The sequence below is a fragment of the Equus przewalskii genome, chromosome 2, assembly GCF_037783145.1.
Source record: "Equus przewalskii isolate Varuska chromosome 2, EquPr2, whole genome shotgun sequence".
In the NCBI taxonomy this organism is placed as follows: Eukaryota; Metazoa; Chordata; class Mammalia; order Perissodactyla; family Equidae; genus Equus; species Equus przewalskii.
Window position 1 is genome coordinate 115,624,264 of NC_091832.1, and position 26,192 is coordinate 115,650,455.

At 42.4% G+C, this 26,192-nt stretch overlaps 1 protein-coding gene across 1 annotated transcript in view; it reads left to right on the top strand.

The window, feature by feature from the left end:
* The window catches only part of ELOVL6 (ELOVL fatty acid elongase 6), a 134,519-nt gene extending 127,975 nt beyond the window's left edge, over positions 1 to 6,544 (top strand). The window contains exon 5 of the mRNA XM_008539516.2: positions 987 to 6,544. Within this exon, the coding sequence (XP_008537738.1) occupies positions 987 to 1,411 (425 nt within the window). The 3' untranslated portion in view covers positions 1,412 to 6,544. The remainder of the gene's footprint in view (positions 1 to 986) is intronic.
* Positions 6,545 to 26,192: the final 19,648 nt, after the last annotated feature.

Sequence of the window (26,192 nt, forward strand, 5' to 3'; positions counted from 1 at the left end):
GGAATTGGGTGTATTTGTTACTGTGTTCGCTCTTCATCCATTTTTACATAAGTATTCTACAGTATATTTTTCAGAATCCCTACACTTTTAAAGAATCATTTCAGATATATAGCATCTACCTACCTGAGCATAATTCTAGCTTCTATAATGTAAATTTCCTACCTCAGGAACAGTGGTCTCTTTCTTCAGAGGGATATTGTTAGTAAAATTTTTTATAGATCTTGGAAAGCTTTTTCAAAGTTAATTCCACCAAAATGGGTGTCATTCTCAGTTTTATCACTTGATTCATTGGTATAAAATATTCTAGTTGCCATCTTCAGCAAATATAGTGGAAGATGACTTTTGTTCTCTTTTTCTGTTTTTGCCTTTTCTTTAAATTTTAGTTTTCTAACTGCCATTTATCAGGGCTTCACTTTATAGGGAGCTTACAAAGATATGTTTTTGAGGGATACCTTTTGTCGTGTATCAAAGAAAAATGGTTTTCCTCATATAGAGAGGTTTAAGAACATTGCTGGGCACTTGAATTCCAATGTGTTTCCCTCAATTGATCAGTGATCTAGAAGTCCCTTGACTCTTCCAGGTAATACTTCCTAATATGGTCGAGTTAGAAATTGGGCAACATGATTGCTGACGTCCCTTCCAGATCAAAAATAAGGTTTTGTGTAAAACATCTTTCTGAAAGTAATATTTATTGAGCACTTGCCATGTGCCAAGAGGGCATGTTGATTATCCTATTTAACTTAACTCTCAGACACTTCCAAGCTACAGTTATTATCCTCACTTTCCAGAGGAGGAAACTGGAAAATGGTGAGGGTAAGTAAGCTGTCCAAGGGCACAGAGCTAGTAAATATCAGTCCAGGATTCTAACCGAGTCCCTCTCACTCTCAAGTCCTGGTTCAAGATCTCGACCTTCTTGCAAAAACTTCAGTTATCGTTATGTCATGGTCAAGGGGCTCATGTACGTTCTTTCCCTTTCGGTCTTTCAGGAGATACAATATTCATTATTCTGAGGAAGCAGAAGCTGATCTTCCTGCACTGGTACCACCACATCACTGTGCTCCTGTACTCCTGGTACTCCTACAAGGACATGGTCGCCGGGGGTGGTTGGTTCATGACCATGAACTTCAGCGTGCACGCCTTGATGTACTCTTACTATGCCCTGCGAGCGGCTGGTTTCCGAGTCTCTCGGAAGTTTGCCATGTTCATCACCTTGTCCCAGATCACGCAGATGCTGGTAGGCTGTGTCGTTAACTACCTGGTCTACTACTGGATGCAGCATGACCAGTGTTACTCTCACTTTCAGAACATCTTCTGGTCCTCACTCATGTACCTCAGCTACCTTGTGCTCTTCTGCCACTTCTTCTTTGAGGCCTACATGGGCAAGATGAGGAAAATCAGGAAGACTGAATAGTGTTGGGACTGAGGGGGAAGCCATAGCTCAGGGTCATCAAGAAAAATAATAGACAAGAGAAAATGGCACAAGGACTCACATATGGTGCAGCTAAAACACAACACAACACATGAGCAAACACAAAGCCCAAGGCAGCATAGGAATGATCAGGTTGACTTAACCCAGTAAGTTTATGATCCTTTTTGGGTGAGGACTCACTGAGGGCACCTCAATCTCAAAGGATTGCTGCTGGAAGACCCCATGCCCTCTTTATCTGTCGACCCTCAGACAAATGAGAACAAAAGTGAGCCAGAGGCAGAAAGAGAAACAGGAGACAAACAAAAGCTATTAACACTATTTGAAAAAAATGTATTTACTAAGTGTTATATTTCTCTAAGGACGAAAGAAGTTTACTTTAAAAACTGTGCGAGCACATATGCATACAATCCTTTCTAACCTTTTTCCGACACTAAACTGGAGCCAACATAATAGATAAAAATGGACGAAACACAGGGTGTGTATCTGGAACAATGATGCTTTTGCAAAAATTAAAGCCTTTTTTAAGAATGGCTAGTAGTCGTAGCCCCCATGAGAAAATTTCAACTAAGAGAAAGACTAGTGTTTTTCTCTTCACAGCACAGCCTTGGGCTAGTGAGGTTGCCAAAACCAGACGGGCACAATATTTTTCCAAGGTTCTTCCTGGGAGGATAGAAATAATGCAGCCCACTTCCTCCAGGGGCAGCTCCAGCTCAGAGCATTTCTGAGAGTTTAGCTGTGATTTCTACACTTAAATGAGATACGAAGCATTATCCTTGGTCCCGTTGCCCTAGGCTTTTGGGCAGAAGAGTAAATACAGAATAGAAAAGATGAAACTCAGCCAAATGACTTGAAATTGGGCTCTGAACTACCTGTAAAAAGGTTCAGCCCAAGACCATTCTTGAGCTGGGAAAGGGAAAACAGACAGCGGGAAGAGAAGTCAGCGGAAAATCAAGGCAATGGACAGACAATGTGTATGCCCCTCCTACCGGACTTCACACATTCTCATAACTTTCCAAATGAAACCCTGTGGTACAGTCCATATTTTCTATATTTTTGTGAATTTCAAAAAGAAATCTGCAGGGCCTTTCCTGATAATGGGTGAACACTGTGCTTCTGCATCCTCTGCATTTGCTCCCTAAGCAGTGCAGGGGGTATAAAGTGCCCTCTGCTGGTCAAGTGGAGATGCTTCAACAAACACTCATGCAAGTTTGGCTGGAACAGTTGACAACAACAGGCCCCTTCTAGGCTTATCCTTCAAATTTTAAATGGTATAAAATACTCGTATTTTTGGCCAAATCAGAAGATGTTCTTCCTGCTTCAAATGACTTCAGAAATTTTTTAAAAGGGACTTTCACTCTGGAACTCAGAAAAATCAACATATTAAGAGCCATATTCTTAAAAGAAATAAAAAGAAAGCTAGATAATATAATATTACCTGTAATATTTCAGTCCTTTACAAGCCAAATAAATGTGTAAACATTCCTAGTATTTCAAAGAAGCAGTTACATAAAGTTGTTCAATGTGATATAATAGTATTCTAATTGGTTACGTAGCTTAATGATTAGACAAGCTAGACGATAAGCTTAGGGCCTACCACCTACATAGATTCTATACGCAGAACCACACACGTATGCACACCGATGTGGGGGATCCACACACGTATGCACACCCACGTGGGGTGAACCCAACTTCAAAGCCCAAGTGGATAGAAACCCATTTTCTGGCTAGCAGAAAAAGAAACTGTTGTTTATCTTTCTTGCTTTATTTGAGAGTGTACAGTAAAAAGGGATTTTTCAAATTATTTTTATATTATTTTAGCTTTAATTGTGCTGTCATTCATGAAACAGAGCCGCTCTGCTTCTCTGTCAGAGATGACAAGGGCTTTCTCAGCATCTCGTCTATGTGTGGAATTTAAAAGAATAAAGTTTTATTCCATTCTGTGTGAATGGTTTGAACAATGAACAAAGAATCCATGCAGACCAAGTCATGACTGATAGCCTGGCTGGGGGTGGGGAGGGAGCTGCTACATCTGTGTTAAATTATTGTGAACAGTCTATGATGTCGTGACGTAGGTTCATAGATGAGGAACAATTGATGGAGGAATGTATTATTATTAATATTTTTATTGTTATTATTATTATGGCAAAACTGACATGAGCTGAAAAAGTGGGTCCTGCTATGACAACTAGTGGATCTGAGGATGCAAATGATGTTACTTTGAGCTTTGAAAATACGTGATGCTGTGCAATAGGCTTTTTTTTTTTCTTATAGGAGAAAATGAGCAGAATGATTAAAATAAGGAAAAGGCCAAATAGGAGCTGACTTGAGTTTAATTGAAGGACCACTCAGAGCTCCTCTGGTTGATTTAATTTAATTATTCAATCCATTGATTTGTCATTGATCCTTTAATGCAGGTTAGAGTGAGGGAAGGGGCCTGGACTTTAAGTAGACTCGAAATGATGCTTCCAAAGCACTTTCATCTTGATGCAGGTTCATACTTGTGTGCACTTGTGAGATAATTTAGAATTTTTGTTTACAGGTTGAATGTTTAATAAACGGTTTTTAAATTAGCTAAATATATCGAAGGGCATTTCCAATGTTTATCACTTGAGGAAAAAACCACACATAGAAAAAACCAAAATTCTGATATTCCAGGTTCAGTACACTGTTTTCAATGTCTCAGCTTCACTGCTTAATTATATCAAAATATGAGGCCGGACCACTAGCCCACGGCAAATCCGACAGCTACCGGAGACCTGGCTAGCACGCAGATAATCCTGCTGTCAGTTAACATTCCAGAAAAACTTGGGCAGGCAAGTTTTTATAGCTGCCCCACTATGATGCAGTAGATTATTTTTCTATTGAAGATTTTCCCACTGCATTCCAATTTGAGTATGGTGAAAACATTCCTGGATTGGGAAAAAAAAAAACCCAAATCCTTCATTTCACATTTAAGTGCATGCAATCTGATACGCTAGGTCTGAGCATCAACCCAAGTCTATGAGTTTGCAATGAAATCATTCTAGTGAGAAATGCTGTATTCACAGAGCAGGAGATTTTATCTGAACATTCTAGTTTTGCTAATGAGAAAAGAGCAACTACTATAGTTCATGTAATGCCAGGCCAAAGAACCAACTTAAAATCATGTATTGAGATTATTCCAGGTCATTTACTCCCATCCTTCCACTAGAAAAGTTGGGGAGGGAGGGAGACAATACATACCTATATGTTGCTTAAGGGGAAATAAAGGATTGATCTCGTCCCCCTCACTTCTTCACCTCCCTCCTAATCTAGCTCTAGACTGAGCCAGAAACTTCATTTGAGTGGGGTTTTTGTAAAATTGAATGGAAGAACACTTGTAAGAAAGAGACTCACAGAGTTTTTTTAAAAAAATCAGATGTGTTATCCTCATGATCAGATAAAACCTGTCACATCAGAGTTACAAATCACCTGGAGTCAATTACACTGGAGTAGAATGAGTAGAATGTTCCAGAAGTCTGGCCTCATTCCCAAACTGCTGAGTCACCTGGGAGAGAACATGCTCAGGTTACTATCTCTTCTTTATTCTGATAGAACAGCCTCTCCTGAGAGACTGCATGTGTCACACAACTAAAAGTCAGCTGCAGCACCTTCTGAGGGCTTTTTTCTAGTTTGGTTAATGATTCTTTCCCACACTTGTTGGATTGGCCATGAGCTGATTCAAGAGAGCCGTTAGGAGAGTGGAGGAAACTTGCCTCCCAGAGTTCAGAGCGTTGGCTTGCATGTGCATGGTCCATGTCTGTCTCTTTTAGACACTTACTTCCTTGAAAAAGTTTCCCTCCTGAAAAGTGCAGTTATGTGACAATTTCATGACAAAAGCCCAGAACTTTCCAGTAGTCCAGTCTTTTTGTTTTGGTTAATAAATATTTTGCTATCAATGGTGGTGATAGTAGAGCCTTGTTCATGCTATGAGTCATTGTCTCTGAAGTCGTTCTTCTGTCCCTTTTATATTTACATATAAGACCGGATTCTCTGTGCCTCAGACCCATTAACTTCAGGAAGAGATTTTGCTTAGAATGCACCACAGGGTGTGGCCTTTATGCATCCACATTAAAGTGAGAGCTGATAAAGCAACCATACTCTTAGTTTGTGCCGACAATCAGGATGAAGTGTTAGGTCCCAGTTGTCCAATAAGCCAATAGCCTCTGTATACTGGTACCCGCTGGTGCTCCAGCAGAAAAAGTGTCAGTGCAGTGACAGTATTTTCTTGAATGCCAGCTGTGATGCTCCAATTATAAATATCTTCGAGCCATATGGCAGACCCCATAGCTGACAAGGCCAGTTAGGTACACCTGTGCAGAGCGTGGAAGCCTAGCCACAAGCCTGTCAAATCCTCGAGTTACTCTCCTCATCCTCAGTCACTTGGAAAATTTCAGGCTCACAGAAGAGGGGAAACTAATCCCTAGGCTGCCCTTCCTCTTGAATTACACTTTTTTTAAAAAGTGAAACAGAGGTTGTTCTAGCACTAAAGAGACAGACAGTGAGAGCACACCCATGGGTGGGTTTGGGGGGGTTTGTATGACAGCCTTTTGATTTTACGTTGGGCAGGCGAGAGTCTTGCATCAGATGTACTTCACTGGAACTCCTAAACCCGAAACTATGTTGTACTAAAGTTCTCCTGAAGCAACTGGTCCCATAATTAGAGTCAAGCCATATTTGCAACCCATTTAGGCCAGAGTTGAGGGGTCCTGACTCATGTCAGTATTGAAACACTGATATTTTCCCAATGTTTGGCGGCACATGAGACTTTTCTCCCAGTGGACAGAAGTCAAGAAGGCTGCAGAAGTAGCCTCATCATGCTGCCCACGCGTCTCGCTGCAGACAGGTCGGCCTCTCCTGGGAGTTCAGGCTGGAAGCTGCTTGCTGCTACCTTGGGAACCACTGGAAGACGCAGCCTCGGAGGGACCCCAGAGCCTGGGTTCAGATGGAAGCCCACCCACATAAGCCTCACAGAGCAAATCACAGCAGTGTTGGAATTGTTATTTTCAAGCGTCTATTTCACAACATTGAAAGAAATATTTTTTTCTGATCTATTAAAATTAAAAATAAAATCATAACTTTTGATTTAAAATCAAACTGTTTCTGGTTTCTTTTATTTCTTATTCACGGCAGTTTCAGGGGGAACCCTCAGTGACACTGAGGGCCACTCAAAGACCTTAGCAAGCCTATTCCACACTGGACCCAGTTTGCTCATGCAACCTGGGAGAAAGGGCGTCCACAGCTGGCACCAATGTGCTCATGCAACCTGGGAGAATGGCCATGCCACACCAGACCCAGTGTGCTCATGCAACCTGGGAGAAAGGGCATTCCACAGCTGGCACCAGCATGCTCATACAACCTGGGAGAATGGCCATTCCACGCCTGACACCAGTGTGCTCAGGGAACATAGATGAGTCACTACAACTCCTCCTCTGTTCTTTGTAGAGCCCAGAGACGTACTTTCCACATACCATTGATCAAAATCTACAGGTCTCTAGCCCTTCAATCGTGTTTCACGGGTGTAGCGCTTCACAATTATGTGTTTTCCAGAACTGTTAGCTCACCAGAGCAGTCCTCGTGGGGCGGTCTAAGTTAGATCCCCATTTTACAGGTGAGCAAAATGTGCCCATTAGATCAAATATCACGGAAGTAGGAATGAGATCTGAACATAATCTTACCTGCAGTTTCATTGTAGCCACTCAAATCATTTGAAAATAAGTAAAGTATAAACTAAAGGAATAAAATTCCAATATTGGCACTGAAGTAGGAGGCACTTGGCCATGTCCTTGGACGGTATTTCAGGGAAAAATGTACGTTGGGAAAGATTTCCAGAGCACAGCACCTCCCTCCTGGGAACTGGCGGCATGTGGCTCACACCTGCTGGCCTCATCCTGGTCGTCTACTCGCCCGCTCCTCACATTTGCCCTTCGACCTCTGGTGTTCTTGTATGTTCTCTGTCGGATACTTTTTAGGTTAAATGGCATGTGGCATTCTTCATGGCTTTTTAGGCATCTATGCAATGTGTACAACAGCAGTGTCCGTATAGCACTTACACTTAAAACCAAGAACCCATTTGTGGAGGTTTTCCACAGGCAGATTACTAGGAACAAACCTCTCTTTTCACACCACCTTCTCAGAATAAATTAAGATGAAACTTTCTATTCCTTTTGTAATCTGTTTAAGGTATGTTCTTAACTCAGGGCAAAATTGGGGGATGGGAGGGACCCATACTGCACAGAACCTATTTTTATTAACTTCACACACACAGGAAAAGGAAACACAAGCAAAGCTCAGGGGGGGTTTCTGGTTTTGACAGCCGTCTCAGAAACCCAATACGAAGACGGTGCTGGTGTAGCTTCTGACCGGCACCGTCTCACGCAATGCAAGCTTCAGCAATGAATGAAGCGGGCACTGAAACAGGAGTGCTTTCTACCACTGCTAGCTAACAGAAATGCTGTACCTATGTCACTGCAAGACCAAGAAACATACCACAGCAGGCTTCCTGGGAATGAAAACAATAAGAATGGGATCAGAATACCAGTATCTCAGCAGCGTGACCGCTCTTAGCTGTTTTTTGTGTTGTCAAAACGAACGAAATTAATTGGAGCCACAGTGGCTGGCCTAAATCAATGGTCAGGACAGTTTAAATAACTCTGAGGGCTCCCCACTGGTTGGTCTGCAGCTGATTCATCTCCAGTCCCCCCAGGTCCGGGCAGGGTCTCAGCTATTGCCAAACCCCTCCCCCTGCCACTGACCAGGAGGTCCTGCTGAGAAGCGGTGGTCATCACAGCTAGAGGGGCAGGGCTGCCCCGACTGTCCCTAGCCCCACAAACTGGACACACACAGAACTGCGAACATGCTCTTCACCTCAATCCATGATGTCCTGCCACGTTCTGTCACCAATAAATGATTCCGGGCAGAAAGATGCTCTGGGTCAGGAAAACATCGGACCCCGCTGATCTAGAAGAGGCTTGTGTAATTCACATCCCGTTCTAAGCTTACCCTTCTGCTTTTCATTGTTCTTCACCTACATCAGAGTTGAAGGAAGGAACCATTGGTATTTTGCCTTATTTACCTATGCGTTATAGAATATATATTTAGATGGGAAAGATTATACACACATACACACATTATGAAAACAACGTTGCAGCCTGAGGATTAAGCGTGTGACAGCCCCCTCCTGACACACCCCTGCGGTCTCACTACTGATCCTGCATCTTCAGTATTCTCAGAACCCCAGAGTGGAAACCCTGTGCTACGCTCTGGGGTTTCATACACAGCTTCCTTCTCTATCGACTACACTGATTCCTTTCATACTAGAGGGAAGTACTGTCCGCCTGGGTGTTTCTCTTCTATGTTTTATTTGTGAAAACTCCAGTGGGTGTTTCTTAAGGTGGCCAATATCTCTCTACAAAGAGAAGGCAGACAGTGTTCGCTCTTCCTGCATCCTCCATGGCTCATAGTTACATGTGAGCTACTATAAACTGCCAGAGCATTTTCTGCAAAAGGAGCAGTTTGTCCCCAAATTAGAAGCAGTTCTCATTCAACTTAGTTTTCGAACAATCAAATCAATACAACACAAATAAACCTACTGAGCCTCCGAGGCGACTTTGGCAGCTATGCCCGCTCATTTGTTCATTTACGTGTAACCTGAATTTCCCCTGGACCCACCAGCCTAGAGAAGCAAACCGTTCACCGGTTTGTAGCACCCACGGATGCAGGACTTCTGACTTCCTGCCAAGTCCCTTGCATCTAATTGTGGAAATTGCCAAGGGGAGTCTCACAGCCTCCCTCGGGCATTTCTGTTACGCGGTCACCCTCACCCGACCTCCCTCCGGTCCCCGTCAGGTCTGGCTGCTCCTGCATTGCTCCACTGGGCCCTGAAATCTCTTTATGCACCACGGGTCCAGCAGTTCTCAGCAGGCATCCACCACCCTTTGAAAGGCAGAACGCCCTCCGCTTTGCTGTGGGCAAGATGCCTCTCTCCCCTTGGTTAGATGTTCTGTGCAAAAGAGGGGCCTCTTCTCTACTCAGGAGCCAGATGTACATCCAGTGCAGGGCCAGGGAATGCTCCAGATGCACTGGGGGAACAGCCGTCACGCTGCACGGGAATGCTTAGTCCCTCCCCTGCGTGGGGCAAAGCTCACCCCTGGGTTGAGCTCAGTGGCCCTGGCTTCCTCTGCCACATGGATAAGTGTCATCCCTGGAAGATCCTCAGCCCCATTGTAAGTGGCCCCCTGCAGCCACCACGCCTGCTCCCCAGACCTACCCAGACGTATCTGAGCCGAGGAGAGGACACAAGGTGGAGTTCCTTTTCTAGAAGCCTCTCCTGTGATCTCCCCACTACCCCCCACACCAGGATCCAGGTCCAGACATCGCTGAGACTCACTTAAATTCACCCCATCAACCTGACACACACGTAAATAAATAATAAAATGCAGACACATTTAGAACAATACAAGTCCTTTCCTTTCCAGTGAAAATGGGCTTTTGAATTAAATAGGCAAACTGTAGAAAGTCACAATAATTTCCTAGATCTGCTCTGTTTATTAGGGCTAAAAATTTGTTGAAAGGGTGAATGAACGTTAGTCAGTGGCTGTGGCTGTCTCCTGTACATTACAGATCTGTCTTCTTTCTCGTGTGCCTATGTTTAATGTGTGTGTGTGTTTGTGTGTATTGCGAAAGTCCCTGTGCTTTTTCACTCCATGCTTATAAACAGGCAGAACTGTGTTTTGAGCCTTTGGATTATGGGCTTATTGCACCGGAAATTTTAAATCTCATGTCATATAATGGTAGCAATTAGCAAAAGTTCTTATCTAGGATGTCAGAATATAGGCTCTGGATTCCAACTGCCTGGCTCTGCCATCTGCTTGGGGGTAGTTATTTGACTCCTCTGTGCCTCAATTTCCTCCTCTGTGCAAAGAGTGTAAGAATGGTCCCTCCTGCATAGAGTTACTGTGGGAATTCAATGAGATGACCCCTGTAAAGCCCTTAGCATAGTACTTAGTACATAGCAATTGCTCAATAAATGTTAGCTAATATTACCACCACTGCTCTCGTTGTTTTTTACTTTACCTTTTCTGGGCAATATACACATGAGCCTCTGTCATTCTTCACCATGATCCTCCAGAAGTTTGCCCATAGAACTTCATGGTGTTATTATGATAACAGATTCTCTAAACAAAGAAATATCTTTTTCAGGCTAATAGAGAATGAGAGGCTAGGTTAAAAAATTTATTTCAATGAGGACAAATGTAAAGTCCTGACATTTTTGTTATGGTTTGTTTTTTGTTTGCTGATTTTGATATTCATTCACGATGAGCCAAAGACCTTCAAGAGGAAGAAAAGCTCTTTCACCTGAGCACTCACTATTTGGGCCCAGATGTTATTCTAACCTGTCCTGAAAGATCATTTTTCACCACAGGCCCATTTCTAGCATGAATATTGTGATAAAAAGAATTCTGAAGCAGATACGGGTGAATTCCTGCACCTGATAACTTAGACATCAGTTTTTCGGCATAGTGTTGTTTGAAATTGCCAGGGCTGTTAATACAACGCAAACATCTGAATTTAAAATGTAATAGCCTTTCTGCGTCGTGGTTCTGGTGAGCGGGTCTGTCAAGAACACACGTGTCTTATCACAAGGTTTTCCAGTAAAAGAAAATTGACTCCAGAAACATAGAGAACTCCCAAATGATTATTATATTCAAAATGCCCTAAAACTCTGGCGTTTACATGCAAAATTCTAAACTAATTAAATACGCACATGTCATTCAAAAGCACTGAATGAAATACTAGTCACTAGAAGCACGGTTAAGTGTAGACCATTCACTTACCTTTAAACTCACACAGAAACCTTTGATTTGAAAACGTCTGTAATGAGATCACGTGAAGAAACCTGTGGACCGTCAGAAGCTGGACCTGAGCTGAGGAGCACAGCTGCCGGCTTGTCCACTCAAACTAGAGAAACTGCATTTTGAGGTTTTAGGCTATGGATTTTTTTTTAACTATGGGAATTACACAAACCTTATTTAATTTAGGCATAATGCCACTGAAAAGGGTTCTCCTTGTCTAGGATTGGTGCACTATACATTTGTGTATTGCTTTGCAATTATGTTACAATAACTGCATTTTAATCACAGTCACGTGTTTCTTTCAAAATGCCAGTTCTAGTTGGCAGCTATCAGCCTTCCCCAAGTGTCCAGCTCTGAAACTAGAACGAAGCCAGTATCCCCAACAGAACAAATGTTAGCGCCTGCCTACCTTTCCTTTTTTCCTTTTATTACATACAGGTTGTTTAAGAAAAATCTTTATTATATCCAGCGATTTTAGTTCTTATCAAAATGCCCCACATTTACATATATATGTATTTTAAACAACAATTTGAAGTTTTGTCTATGTTTTGAACTGTTCCTCACAGCTTGATTCATAAGTAATTTGATTATGCCTAACACTGGTTAAACTTTTTATTGTCAGAACGTTTAAACATACATAAAAGTAGAGAGAATAGTACGTGAGCCTCCATATTCCCAGCACCCAGAATTAACATTTATTCATATTTGACCATAATGACCATATGTGTTTTAAAGCAAATCTCAGGCATTATGACGTTTCACTCTTAAATCTTTCAATATGCATTGCTAAAAAAAGACATTTTCTTATATGACCGCAGTATTGATATTATGACATGTAGGAAAATTAATAATAATTTCTTACTATCATCTAATGTCTTGACCATTTTCAAACTTGCCTGATTATCTCCAAAATATCTTTTTGCAGAGAGCTCCTCCCTGTGTTTTTCTATGCCAACTGATTTATTAAAGAAACAGAGTCAGTAGCCCTAGGAAGTAGCCCACATTCCAGATTTTTGTGTTAGCTTGTGGAATCATTTAACTCCCTCCATTCCTGCTGTTGCCTATAATGAGAAGTCAGATCTTAAAGCTTGATTAGACTCAAGCTTAAGAGTTTTGGCAAGAACATTTTGGGTATTACTGTGTATTTCATATGGTTTCTGAAAAGGAGGTGCATAATACCAAGATGTCCCACTTATGGGGGGCTAGGATTGACCAAGTGGCTCAAATGGCAATCCACCCCCCATTATAATGCCAACTTTCCTCCCTTATACTGTAGGCTAGTACTCTGACATGTTTAAAATACCCAGTTCTCTAGAAACCTTTCACCTAATCCTTGTGCCATCCATTTCGATAATAGTTGCCTGAATCATTTATTTCACTGGGGGATGAAAAACTGAGATCTAGAAATCTGTCATTTTTTCCACATTTATTAACTAAAATTCTTTTGCTTAATTAAAGCATTCTTCATCAACAGAGGCAAGTTGAGCATCCTAAAACACAATTTATGCAGGAAACTATATAGCTAAGGTAGGATAAATGCTTAATTCTTTCCTTAAATGGAAATTTTCAGAATATCAGTTTGGTGCACCAGCCACCTCTAATAGTGACAAATGGTGAGTTTTGAGATTTTTTTTTTCCTTTCATTCCCTTTTTTTTCATTATCTTTGTGAACCCATAACTTTTATATGTTCAATACGTTTTGACTGATTACAGTCTTTATTCTTTTGGGGCAGCTCAAGACATCCCATCTCAGGGCAGTGAGAGCCCTTCAGATCGGCTGCTCGTCCCTGCGGGGGATCCTCAGGCGTCTCTGATAGCCTCCTTTCCTTTTGGAACAACAGGGCGTCCCAAGCTCACCTTGTGTTTTTCCTGACCCATGGAGTCATTTCTCCAAGTAGTCATGGTTTCTTTTAGTGTGGGAAATTACCGATTCTTTCTACTCTAAAATGCTTATATTTAAAAATGAATCTGAATTTAACTACACTGTCAGGTTGAAAATCAACTTATTTCAAAGACTAAAAACCCACCATGCACTGCTCCCAAAAAACATTTCAATGAATATGATCACCAGACACACACAAGTAAGATTATCAAAGCGCTTTGGGCATTCACTCACTCCCTCGTTCTGCGACGTCCCCATTAATTTGCTACAAGCCATATTTACCCCCATCTAACAAGGTAAGCTGGAGAGAAAAGCAGAAATTTAATTGTACAGAATATCAGATGCATGTAAACCTGAGGTGTCGGTCGTATTCTCCTAACTAACAAAAAGCTGGTCAAGGCTTTAAAGAAATCGTACAAAGCAGTCCAAAAGGTATTATGCAATGATACTCACTGGCAGTCATTTAATTAAATTTAGTTAAGTAATTTAAAAGGAGTATTTTGATGATAATTTAAAAAGTTTATTCCATATAAAAATAGGTAAAGATTGACCAGGGACATAATGTCATAGCTAGAGCAATCATTCATTTATTTATTCAGTGAAAAAAATACTTATGTGCCTAGAAATATGAGACACTAACATTTAGCCTTAGAGCTGCGATGTTTTAAATTAATTTCTAGAGGTGGACACTCTTTCTGTGAATCACAATTGTACTTTCCCACAACTGTTAAACGTAGGATTACAGTATCATGATGTATTCAAATACTTAGACATATGAAGAAGAAATTGGCCTACTTTCCTGAGACATTGAATCCCCTGGGGTCCTCAGCATTTGGCAATTGATATCCCTTGTTTTTCACTGTGGTTTGGGCTACGTTTTCAAGCCATAAATCTGCTTTAGTCTCATTTTGGTTGCCAACTTGTCATTATCACCATCGCAACCAGCCCCAGCCAGCTCATTGTCAGGCATCTTTGGTACCAAAGAGCCGACCTGAGTCAAACGTATTCTTCCCTGGAGGACTGTCTGTGGCTGAATGGCCCAGGAGAGTTCCAATGGGGAATTTTTCCATTGGAATTTGCCTCTTTGTCAGCAAACGCCTTGTCACCAGAGCAGTTACTCTTCGCTGCGACTTTTCAAGTGTTTCCTGGCAGCGTGCTTCTTCAATTTTCAGGGCACCGTCCTGGAGAGAACTCTGTTCTGGGAAGCAAACATTCGAGGCTCTGTTTTAGCCCCTCTCTGAGCTACTGCGTGTGATCCACACAAGTCGCTGACCTTCAGTGACCCTCAGCGACCCTCAGCGACCCTCAGCGTCCTCATCTCCAGTTGATCGCTGAGGGTCCTGATGGCTCCCAGTCTTTTCCCAACTAAAGTTACATATATCTCTCCAAAATCCTTCTATAAATCCACATGGACAAAGGGAAACATGCTCAAGGTCAGATCCAGGCTACATTCTTCATGTGCATCCTTGTGCTTTGGTTCTTTTCAGCTGGTACAAACTCGATCAATAAAATTAAGTGGAGAATTTAGGAAAGCTGACTGAAAAAAAACAGTAATTAGGGACTTAAAAGCCTCCATCAACAACTTAACTTTTTCAAAATAGATGGGCTGCCAAATGGGATTGACCAATCCATCAGAAAATAATCCAATTCCTTGCTTAACATTTTTTGCAGGGACATTGCCTCACTTCAAAGTAATCTGGATGATGTAAGCCTCCACCGTCCTTCTCCTGGTCATGGTTATACCTTTGGAGTCCATGGAGCAAAATAGGGAAGAGCATGTGCTCCGGAGACAAACTGTCTAGGTTCAAATCCTGCCTTATCACTAACTAGCTGTGTAACTATGGGCAAGTGACTTTCCCTTTCTCTGCCTCCATTTCCTTGTCTACCAGACGTGAGTAGTCATACTACTTCCCTCACAAACAGGTACAATAAGGTTCTTAGATAGGGGCTAGTACATCCTTAGTCATCAATAAATCTTAGCTAGTATGCGTCAGACTCAGCCACCATTCCTTTCCATGAAAGGGAATTTGGATTTCTTTCAACATATTACCATCACCCTTCATCACTCACCTCCAAAATCTCAAGAGTCACTACATTTGTTACAGATCACACAACACCTGTGGGGACGGTTAAACGTTCAAGGCAGTCCAGTGGAGAAACCATAACTTCCAAACATTTCTAGAACACTTTCTTCAAGTTACTACCTATCCAGCTGCAAATCAGTCAAACCCTCGCCAAGTCGTTATTTCTCTCCAGAGAGTTGCTCAAAAATCCTGTCTCCTGGCAGGGGAAGCAATCCACCTCTTTGGCATTTTTTCCCCCACAGGTCATATCTACTGTGGTCTTAGAAATGTGTATGAATACTGAAATGTAGACGTCTTTCCCCTTCAACAAGATACTCAGCCCACTGCTCCTACAGATAGCCCTTAGTAGCTTTCACTTCCAATATTCATCATAACCAACGACTTGAACAAAGATCAAGCACTTCCTGATTGCTGCCATGGCTATAATATTTTCACAAGAAAAGCTTATAAGTGGGTTTCACTAAATGCAAAATTTCCCAAAATTCCTTCACCTATGCTGAAGAAAATTAGAGGTACTTTCAGAAAAGTACTTTTTTTTCTTTTCCGCTGTGAGGACTAGCCAGAGTAGCTTGAAACTATAAGAACATGTCTGGAGCTTATTAGCTTGTAAATTACAAATAGATTCACATTTATAGTTCAATGGATCACTCTGGAAGTTCCCTAGCAGCTTTCAGAAAAACAGTTTCTCAGGTGCTCAGATGAAATGATTGAGGCAAAATGGATTTTTCTACACGAAATGTGAATTAATTCTGGTTTACATATTAAAGCATGCATTTTTGTGACTATATAACGTGATCCTGTGTCCTTTTTAGCTAATTGTAAGCAGGAGACAGCGGATTAATTCACCAACTTGGAAACCTTTGCCTGGATTGCAGCTGACCGAAAAAAAGGTGTTTTTACCTCAGAAGCCAACAGTCAGACATTCTTAGGAAAGTAGTGTGTGTGGGAATGTGGTAGGGGGCCTGGTTGGGAATGAGAAAATAAAATTACTGCAATAAACCTTTTTATTAATATTCCATTAATAAATTCACTTGCTTTTCCCCTTCAAATTGAAAAGCTTTTCCACTTAGACACAGTTTAACATTAAGGAAAACATCACCTCGTGTAGAAGGGAAAGAAAAGCATTTGTTTCATAAGAACCATGAAAGGGAGAATTTTCCTAGCTGTAAAACCACAAATTGCTCTTCAGTGACATTACCCACTGTGACAGTGACAATGACGGCTGTGGGGAGGTCGGGGCCCACCCTCTCTACCACCTGGAGCACCCACCCCCAGCCACTGTGTGCTGGCTGTGTCAAAAAATGATTAAAGAAGACAGTCAGGTGACACAAACTTTAACACTTTATGAAGTGGACAGTCTGCATGCAGAAAACTGTAAAATGGGGCGGAAGGCAGGAAGCTCTCACAGGATAAAGAATAAAGGACAAGGAAGAGAAAACTAGTATCTGGGGCCACATAGTCAACCTGGTTTGGGGTGAGGATTCCATTAGGACAGAGCCCAGAGTCAGCTTGGCTTTTGGGGATTGGCTGCCTGGATTTGCTGCTTTCTGGTCAAGTGGAGCATTTATAGGAACACAAGTTTCCATTTGCTGAAGCAGGCGTGGCTCCATCTTGAGCCTAGAAAGTTATTTCAGTGGCTGGTAACAACTCAAGAGAGAATTGCCCATTCTTTATATGTGTGTTGGGAGGGGGAGGGGCAGACAAGGCAGCCCGCAGTCAGTCACGGACCGATGTTGATAACCCAAGCCTGGGCCCCTTACCCCAGCTGGAACGCTGCAGTGGGTTCCTGCCCCGGATCTTCCACGAGGCAGAGCTGGTCTCCAGCTCACATCACACCCGGGTTCGGCTTTTCCTCCTGCCCTATCCCTGCTTCTCTCCCTCTTCTCCAGAGAGCATCTCCCAGTCTATCACCTGAACAAGAAACCCCACATCAGGCTGCTTCTCGGGACCCCAGCCTAAGAGAGTTGGTGCTGCACACGGTCCTCGGAAGCAATGCAGAGGATGGGACTCCGTGTCGCCAGCCTGCCAGCTGGGAAGGAGAGCCACATCCCTGGTGGGAGGTGGGGCGCTGCTGACTCCTGCCTTGGTGATTGCTAAGCCCTTTGCCTGTGGAGAACTGCGGCAGGACACCGGTGGAAAGAGACGCATTAACTGTGCAATGAGATAGGCGTTTAGACCATGCGTGGGAAACGGGAACTGTGAGGACAGGGGTATTTCATAAAGAGAGAAAATGACTGACAGACTTATAATCAACAGTTTAAAGCAAAGTATGAAAGTAAAGAAGAAGAAAACTCTGGAAGTTTTTACAGTGACCCTCATCTCCTGCAGCTGGAAGACTTAGCGAGAAGGGCAGAAGATGAGAGAAGGTGGGATTCCCAGCAAAAGCCAAAGTCAGGGCCTGGATGGGGCAGAAGTGGGACCCTGAGAATTGATGGGGGTATCTGAGTAGATACACTTGAGACCCTTGACACCCCGCCCCCCACATTCCCTTGAACTCCCGGGGTCTGCAGTGGAGGCCCACTCCCCATACGTGAGGGTAGAGCCCTCTGCTCCCCACACGCATCCTTGCTTGGAGAGGGTTTGCGTTACTCAAGGGCCTCATAGGAAGTGATCTGCCCCCACACACACCCCTCCTGGCCATCGCACCCATAATAATTAGGCTCAAATCCCAGCATAACTCAGCTGAGGAACTGCGGGGTATACTAAGCCTGGGGAGGGATGGTCTTCCCAAGCAGCCACAGGCCCGGGCTGACGTGGCTCAGCGGGAGCCAGGGCGGAGGGCGGGGAGCAGATCCCGAGAGACAGAAGGGCGCAGAACGTGATTTACGCCCCAGAGGGGATTCGTCCAGGGCGCCCATGGTTATCTTCTGTTAATTGGGAGGATTTGTCACTTCGTTCCTGGGGCTGCAAACTGTCGGGTCAGCATGATTTTCCACACATACACAGATTTTCATCTGAGTGCTTTTATGCAGACCCCCAACTCCCCGCTCCGTCACACGTGGCGGCTTCCTACGTCCCCTCACTTCCCTTGCCCTTGAAGATTCTTATGAGTTGTCCACTCTTCTCTCTGCACCTTCGCTTTCAAGCATCAACTAAAATTCTTTTCACTGCTTTTCAAACCCTCTAAAATGACTTCTTGCCTTTTCTTTTAACATCTCTGTTTATGTACCCATTTAAACTTGTCTGTTTGTCTTTTTTTTTTTTTTTTTTAGAGATTGGCACCTGAGTTAACAACTTGCCAATCTTTTTTTTTTTTTTTTTTGCTTTTTCTCCCCAAATCCCCCCAGTAGATAGTTGTATACTTTTATTTGTGGGTCATTCTAGTTGTGGCATGTGGGACTCCGCTCAACATGGCCTGACGCCAAGGATCCTGCACCCAGGATCCAAACCAGAGAAACCCTGGGCCGCCGAAGAAGATCGCGGGAATTTAACCACTCGGCCACGGGGCTGGCCCTACCTTTTTGTATTTAAATTCTATCATAGGTTAACTTTAATGAATCTCTTATTTACTGGTTCTTATCCAGACTTCTAATCCTTCAGATTGTCTTCCAAAACTTTTATATATTATCTATTGTTTGTGTCTGTGAACTTAGGTTTCTGTTATTTGTCACATATGTATTAAAAAATGGTTTATTACATTAAGCATGGAATTTTTCACCATCTATTTAGTGGGAAAAGATAATTTCCCACTAAAATTTTTATGTATTATTAATGATTGATTGATCATATGCTATTTTATTTACCAGCCACCTTGCCTAAAGGTATATTTCATAATCCTCACAACAACACTGTAACTAATATTATTGTCTCCATTTTGTAGATAAGAGAAAGAGAGGTTAAACTACATATTCAGTCACACATCTAGTGACTGAGAAGTTGAACTTGAACTTGATTAGCCTGAGTCCAGAGCTCACACTCTCAATTACCACATTGTTCTAAAATTCTAGTTGCTACCTTATACATTTTGGCATATTCTAAAATAGACTCTTAAATCTCACAAGCAGTTACAGTCTTAAAAATGTAACAAAATTTAGAAAGACAATTCTTTCACAAAACGGTTTGACAGCTTTTATTTCTATTTTCCAAAACATGCACGTAGGAGAAAAAAAAAATACTTTTAAAATGGTATCACGGAACAAACAAAATCCCCAACTCCTTTCTCTTAAGTTCTCTGTCCTTGTTGCCCTACTTATTAATTTTTTTGCCTCATAAATTCCTCAGCCTCATTTTTATCTACAGTGATTAAAACTATAAGATAAAGTGAAAAGACTCTCATGCATATCTAAAACTAGATAAGTGCTAATCACAGGAAAATGTGCAATTTCCAGTTAAACCTATTGGCGTTGTGGCACTGCCAGCTTTTAGAGAAAAAGCCTCGGAGACACGAGGAGGAGACTCTCGCCTGTTTCAGCTCCCGCCCGCGTCTCCAGCCACACCTGTCTCATTCACCTTCCTCCAACCATTTTGTTTTTTCAGTTCTTCCAAAGAGCAGGCTGCTCCCCATCTCTGGGCCTTCACATTCACCTGTTCTTTTGCTCAGAAGTGGTCTTTCTACTGCTTGCTTCCTCTGGATCCAACTCCTCTTTCTCCTCCTTCTTGTTTCAACTTCAATGTCAGGTCCTCAGGGAGGTCTGTCCTGACCCATGCAGACCACATTAGATTCTAACATCTCCCACTGTCCCTGTGCTCTGTAGTAATCATCACCATGCCACCTTATATCTGTCTCCCCAGATGGACTATGCGCTCTGTGCGGGCAGCAGCATTTTATACCCAGCACTGTGTACAGAGCCTGCAACATAAGTTGTGTCTCAATCTTTTTTTTGAATGAGTGAATTGAGCATAAAAATAAACGAATAAATGAAGTGAAGAGAGAATGGACCATAGCCAGAAAATTCTTGCTAATCATCACTACTTTTCCTGGCTTCTCTCCTCTCCCCCCAACCCCCCACCCCAAAAACCCACTTATTTCTTAGCACCACTTCTCTTCGTTTTCCTGTGTGGTTTGGGTTCCATACTTTAGGCCCATGTGGAGTTGCAATGATGACCCATGGAAGAACTGGTGCACTTCTTCTTCAGCTGTGCATGAGCAGGCTGTGTTCACCTCAGTGATTCACCCCGTGACACCTTTCAAGCACCCTCCACTCATCATTCAATAATATGCACAATCCTTTGAACCTAAACTTCTCATTATCTGTGATTACTCTTTGAGACACATGAGATGCTAACAAGAATAAGTGCAATTATCCAGCTTTGCAGTAAGAAGCCATATTTATTGATACTGTGATTAGGAAGTCACTAAATATAGATGTGATAATCTTTGGCTTAGTGTCAGTGCAACCAGATGATTGAAAGGCACCTTTTCCAGATGGGTGGGCCAATTGGAACCACAGGATCACACCATGTTGTTGTGAGTCTTAATCCAGGGATATAAGGTAGAGTACTGAGGCCTGGAGGTGGAGGTTCGGGTAGTCTCAGTAGCAACAACCAAGACACCAACTAAAAGAAAGAGAAGGAAAGCAGACTCCTTATCTCCCCATACTCTTCGCAGCACCAGGGAAATGTCTATGGAGCATAGACTTGCCCACGAATCCTACCCCACCCCACTCCCCCATCCCACTCCACTCCATCTCACACAGACCACGGAGTCCCGATGACTCTGAGAATGTGTGTCCTCCTAGTTCCCATGGCTGCTGCACAACAAACTGACTGGCATCATTTCTCTCCAAACCCACCTCCTGATCTGTTGGAGGATTTCATAAACCCGGCTCTGCCAGTGTGTCCGTGTAATCTAGACAAACCACCTGAAGAAGTTTCAGTGGAGAAAGACATTTACATGAACACAGCAAAGCTCCCTTAACTCAAGGCAATTACCTTGCAAAAATGTGACCTTGATTATAAAAGATGTATTCATCAGGACTCTCACAAACTCAAACTGGCTTAGGCAAAAAAGGTATGGTGTAGTCCACAGCTGGTACGGTCAGATTAAGACAGCTAGAGCCCGTGGCTCAAATAATGTCAGCAATCTCTCCATCTCTGTCTCCACCTCTCTCTCCCCATCTCTCTCTGCAGGATTCAGTCTCAGGAAGGTTCTCCTCAGGGTTACAAAATAACTCCCCACAGCACCATCCCTCTGTCTTACCAGCTTAGTAACTCCAGCAGAAAGAAAGGGAGTCACTCTTTCTCACTAGCATCAGCAGAAACCCCATGATCAAGTATTATTATTCTGACTGAGATCCCTTGTCCATGTCTGGACAAATCAACATAAACCGAGGGATGAGACTCTCATGGCCAGGCCTAGATCACATGGCCAAGAAATGGGGTCAGCCTCACCTAGGCTGACAACCGGGAAACACTGCTGCCCAAAGGAAGAGCAAGTTGCTGTATCAGAAGCAGGTGAAAGAAGTGGCAGGCTGACTGCCAGGTATATCCATCCAGAAGGCCCAGGCTTTCCCTACTCCCCTTCCTCATCCCTCAGTTGGATGTGTTGGCCTCCAGAGTTGTTGCCCTTATCGGGCTGAAGATAATCCAATTAATAATAACAGCAGCCCGCTCCCCCCTTATAAGATGCTATGTGCTTATACATAATTTTACTCGTATGTTCCCAACAAATTCACATGAAATTGTTACTATTATTAGCCATGTTTTATAGATGAGGAAACTGAAGTCCAGAGAAGTTAGGTGATTTGCTGAAGTCACACAGCTAGTAAGTGGGGGAACGGAGGACCAAACCCAGGAGGCTGGCTCCAGTGGTGCTGGTATCCAGTTTTCTTGTGTTTCCGTTTATACAATTAGACTGTTTAAAGCATGTTCTCAAAAGCAGGGGTGATACCTGAAGTCTTTTCATCCCAGACTTACACAGAATCCTAATCTCAGGGCTCAATGACTCTGTGATGGATGATGGTAACTGGAATTTCTTAATGATCTTTACATGTTGATTTTTTTTGTTTTTGTTTTTTTTCTGAGGAAGATTCATCCTGAGCAAATATCTGTTGCCAATCTTCCTCTATTTTGTGTGTAGGTCGCCACCACAGCATGGCGTACGTGTACGTGGCGTTGTACATGGCATACAGCAAGTGCTGCAGGTCCACGCTCAGGAACCGAACCCCAGCCACTGAAGTGGAGCATGACAAACTTAACCACTAGGCTGCAGGGCCAGCCCTACATGTTGGTTTTTTGACTCCATCTCAAAAAAGCCATGGAAATAGAGAAGCCTGAAAAGTGACCTCCTCCGTAATAGTATTTCTCAAACTTAACGTGTTTACAAACCACTTCATAAATGTTGCTATATCCGTGTACCACCTCAACTACTATTTACCTGGTATTTTTATGTAGCTTTATCTTAAATTGAACCACTTTTTATTTGGCCCTGACTCCAGCCTGATATACCTGAAATCATAGACTTGCTGTCCTACTTGTCTTTTTTCTAAAACGTATTAAAAATAAATGCCTGGGAAATCAAATTAAAATCACAATGAGATACCACTCATTTCATCAGAATGGGTAGAATTAAAAAGGCTGACTATAGAACAACCGAACCCACGCATACATTTCTGGTGGGAATATAAAATGTACAACCACTTTAGAAAAAGTTCTGTCACTTTCTTGTAGATCTAAAAAATACACCTATCCTATGATTCAACAATTCCAATCTCACCCGGGAAAAATGAAAACATCTTTACACAGAAAGACTTGTGTAAGAGTGTTCATAGCGGCTTGATTCATAGTGCCTAAAACCTGGAAGCAGACAAGAGACTGGATCGACAAACTGTGATTGATATACTCATGTAATAGGATATTATTCAGCAATACAAAGGGATAAACTACAGATGCGTGGAACAGCAGGGATGAAGACAAAAATTAGGCTGCGTGAGAGAAGCCTCACACAAAAGTACGTACGATGTGATTCCATTTATGTGAAGTTCTAGAAGAGGTCAACTTATCTATGGTGGAAAAAATCAGAATGGTGGTTTCCCGGGATATGTGTCGGGGCAGAGATTACGGAGGAACAGCATAAGGGAACTTTCTAGGGTGATGGTAATTTTTTTTTTTATAGGAGTTTGGGTTACACAGGGTGTGTATGCATTTTGTGAAACTCAGAAAATTTTACTCACACGGAAAAATAAACTATAAAGAAATATCGAACTCTCATTAATGATGTGCATGCTGAAGGGTTGCAGGGGGAATGTACTGGTGTCTACAATGCATTAAAAATGAGATGCATGAGGGGGACGGCCCTGTGGCCGAGTGGTTAAGTTTGTGTGCTCCACTTCAGAGGCCCAGGGTTTCGCCATTTCAGATCCTGGGCATGGACATGGTACCACTCATCAGGCCATGGTGAGGCGGCATCTCACATGCCGCAACTAGAAGGACTCACAACTAAAAGTATACAACTATGTATGGAGGGAGCTTTGGGGAGAAAAGATGCATGAAATGCATTGAAAATGAGATGGATTGATGGCTCGATCAAGGGGCAGAGATGGTTAGATACGTGATAAAGCAAGTATAGCAAAATGTTAATGGAAGGATCTAGGTGGTAGGTTTATGGGTGTTCACTGTAAAATTCTTTCCACTTGGCTGTATTTTGAAAATTTCCATAATAAAATGTTGAGTGAAAAGCAAACATCAAACAATGACAAGGACCGCTTCATGTGGGTACCAGCTGAAAGCGCTTCGCCTCCCTCTGGGAGCACACACGCACAGGCTGCAAACACGGCTGGAGCCAACACTGGCTTTCCTTGACGTCTGCAGTTGCAAAAGAACATGATTCTAGCTCTGGTTAAGCCTATAAAGCTGAGTGAAAAATTTATGGTTTAAGTTCATATCCATCTTTCCCCTTTTCATGTCAAAAATTACACATTTCCTCCAATTTGTCTCAATTCCAGTCTTTCTAAAACAAAGAAACAACTGGCTAAAATTTGTAAATGAGCTCCATCCTTCAGGAAAATCATTCTTTAGGAAAAGAGAGGGATTTGACTTCTGGAAATCTTGGTCATTGCACAAATATGTCTCTAACTTAAGGGCATGATGGGAAAAAATCAAAGCTGACAATTGCAGAACTTGTTAAGTTTCATAAGTGCCACCTCTGAAACCATTGCCTGTGATCCGTTAAAGGTCGGCAGGAAAGCTTCCATATAGTATGCACTTAGGAAATGTTTGAATCTAATGACAACCCACATCAACAGTGACTTGGACTAAAATATTTTTTTCTGACAGATTAATGACTGTCATTCACAAGCCTTAAGCAGTAGTCCTTAATCAGAAGAAATTGGGACCCCTGGAACAGCAGAGCAAGCAATATAAAACAAGTTAGAATAAGAGATTTTGGAGCATACGCAGAATAAAATGATTTTTTTTGGCAACGGCAATTACTATTTCCATCAAGGGAAAAAGCTCTGAAGACAAATATTCAGCAGTCTGAAAGAGTTTGAATAGCTATTAGCATAGATTAAATCTGTAGAAGAAAAGAAAGATGGCACACGGGCTTTCTACTTGTGACAGCATCCAAAAATCCAGCGCCTATAAAACTCGGAAATCATTCTAATTAGGCAATTATAATGACGTAGTTTATTGGATTTGTAATTCAAATGTAAGCTTCCATTTTACGTACTCTAGCATTAAAATGAATAAATTAATTGCTGTTAGAAAAAAAAACCCACAATGCTGTTTACTTTATGTCTGTGTATGTGTGTGTGAACTAACAGAGGGTGGGAATCAGAACTATGTTTGTTTCTTCTTAGAATATCTACATGAAAGTTACATTTATTAACTACCTAGAAGAGATCCACTTTTAGACAGGCTAACGATAACAAGTTTATATGAAATTTTAAAAAAATGACAGTGATGCGAAAAGAAAAATTATCGAGCAAATATTAAGACCAGGGAAATGTGTATAAGCCTTCAAAACTGCCCCCTAAAAGTAAGAGGCCAAGCTTCCGTGGCAAATGAAAGATAAATTATAGACAGCTAAAAAAAGGACAAAAGGGGCTCCTGCCAAGAAAACCAGAGTGAGGAAACTATGGATTTTATCTTGATATCTACCATTTGGCAAAAATGGAAAACTCTTGTTGAAACAGTGTGATGAATAGACGCACCACGAATATGGCCAGGATCATGCATAATGCAATGGTACAGATGCTAACAGACTCACACAAGGACACTTCCATTTATTTTTCATGGGCTTTGAAAATTGATCTCTAAAGTGGTCCCATGTGAGTGTCTCCTTGGTCCAAAAAACCCCTGAAAGTACTTTGATTTTCTTTGCACCCAAAATGAAGCTATCCATTGTGGCTATGCCTCATAATTGAGAAAATGAAGAGATGGAAAAGAAGCCAAGTTTCTGATTAAATTAATGTGCCAGTTCTCTGAATTATGGAAGACCTCTTGCAAACCCCAAATGGATCATATGGTTTTCCTGGGAATAGTTTTTTAAAAGTGAGTGAACAATAGGCCCAACTCTGGCAATCCAGGGCTGAAATGAATTGCTATAGGATTTCTTCCTAAGCTCCCCTAAGCTAGAATCACTTTTTTGTCCTCCCCAGTCTCATGCCAGAGAACTTTCTCATTATCTGCTCTCATCCATCTCCGTCACACCCTCTCCACCGCACACTCCTTCAAGTGCTTCAATCCCTAGAAACCACCTACGAACTTGAAACCAAAAAGACTTGAGGACAATGGAAATGGCCAAGCCCCATGGCATCACTACCAAGGAGTAAATATGTAGATTACTGAGTAGAAGTAAAATGCTGACCTCGTTCCCAGTGTCCTTAACGTAGTGGGGAAGCCGGCCTCCTGCATGGTATGTGGCTGGGGGTGGAGTGTGGAGGTTTTAGTTCTGAACTTCTACAGTGTTTCCCTCTAGACATCGTTGGCCCAATTTGGAAATCGCACTCACAGAGCCCCGGAAGAGCCACCCAGGCCCACCCATA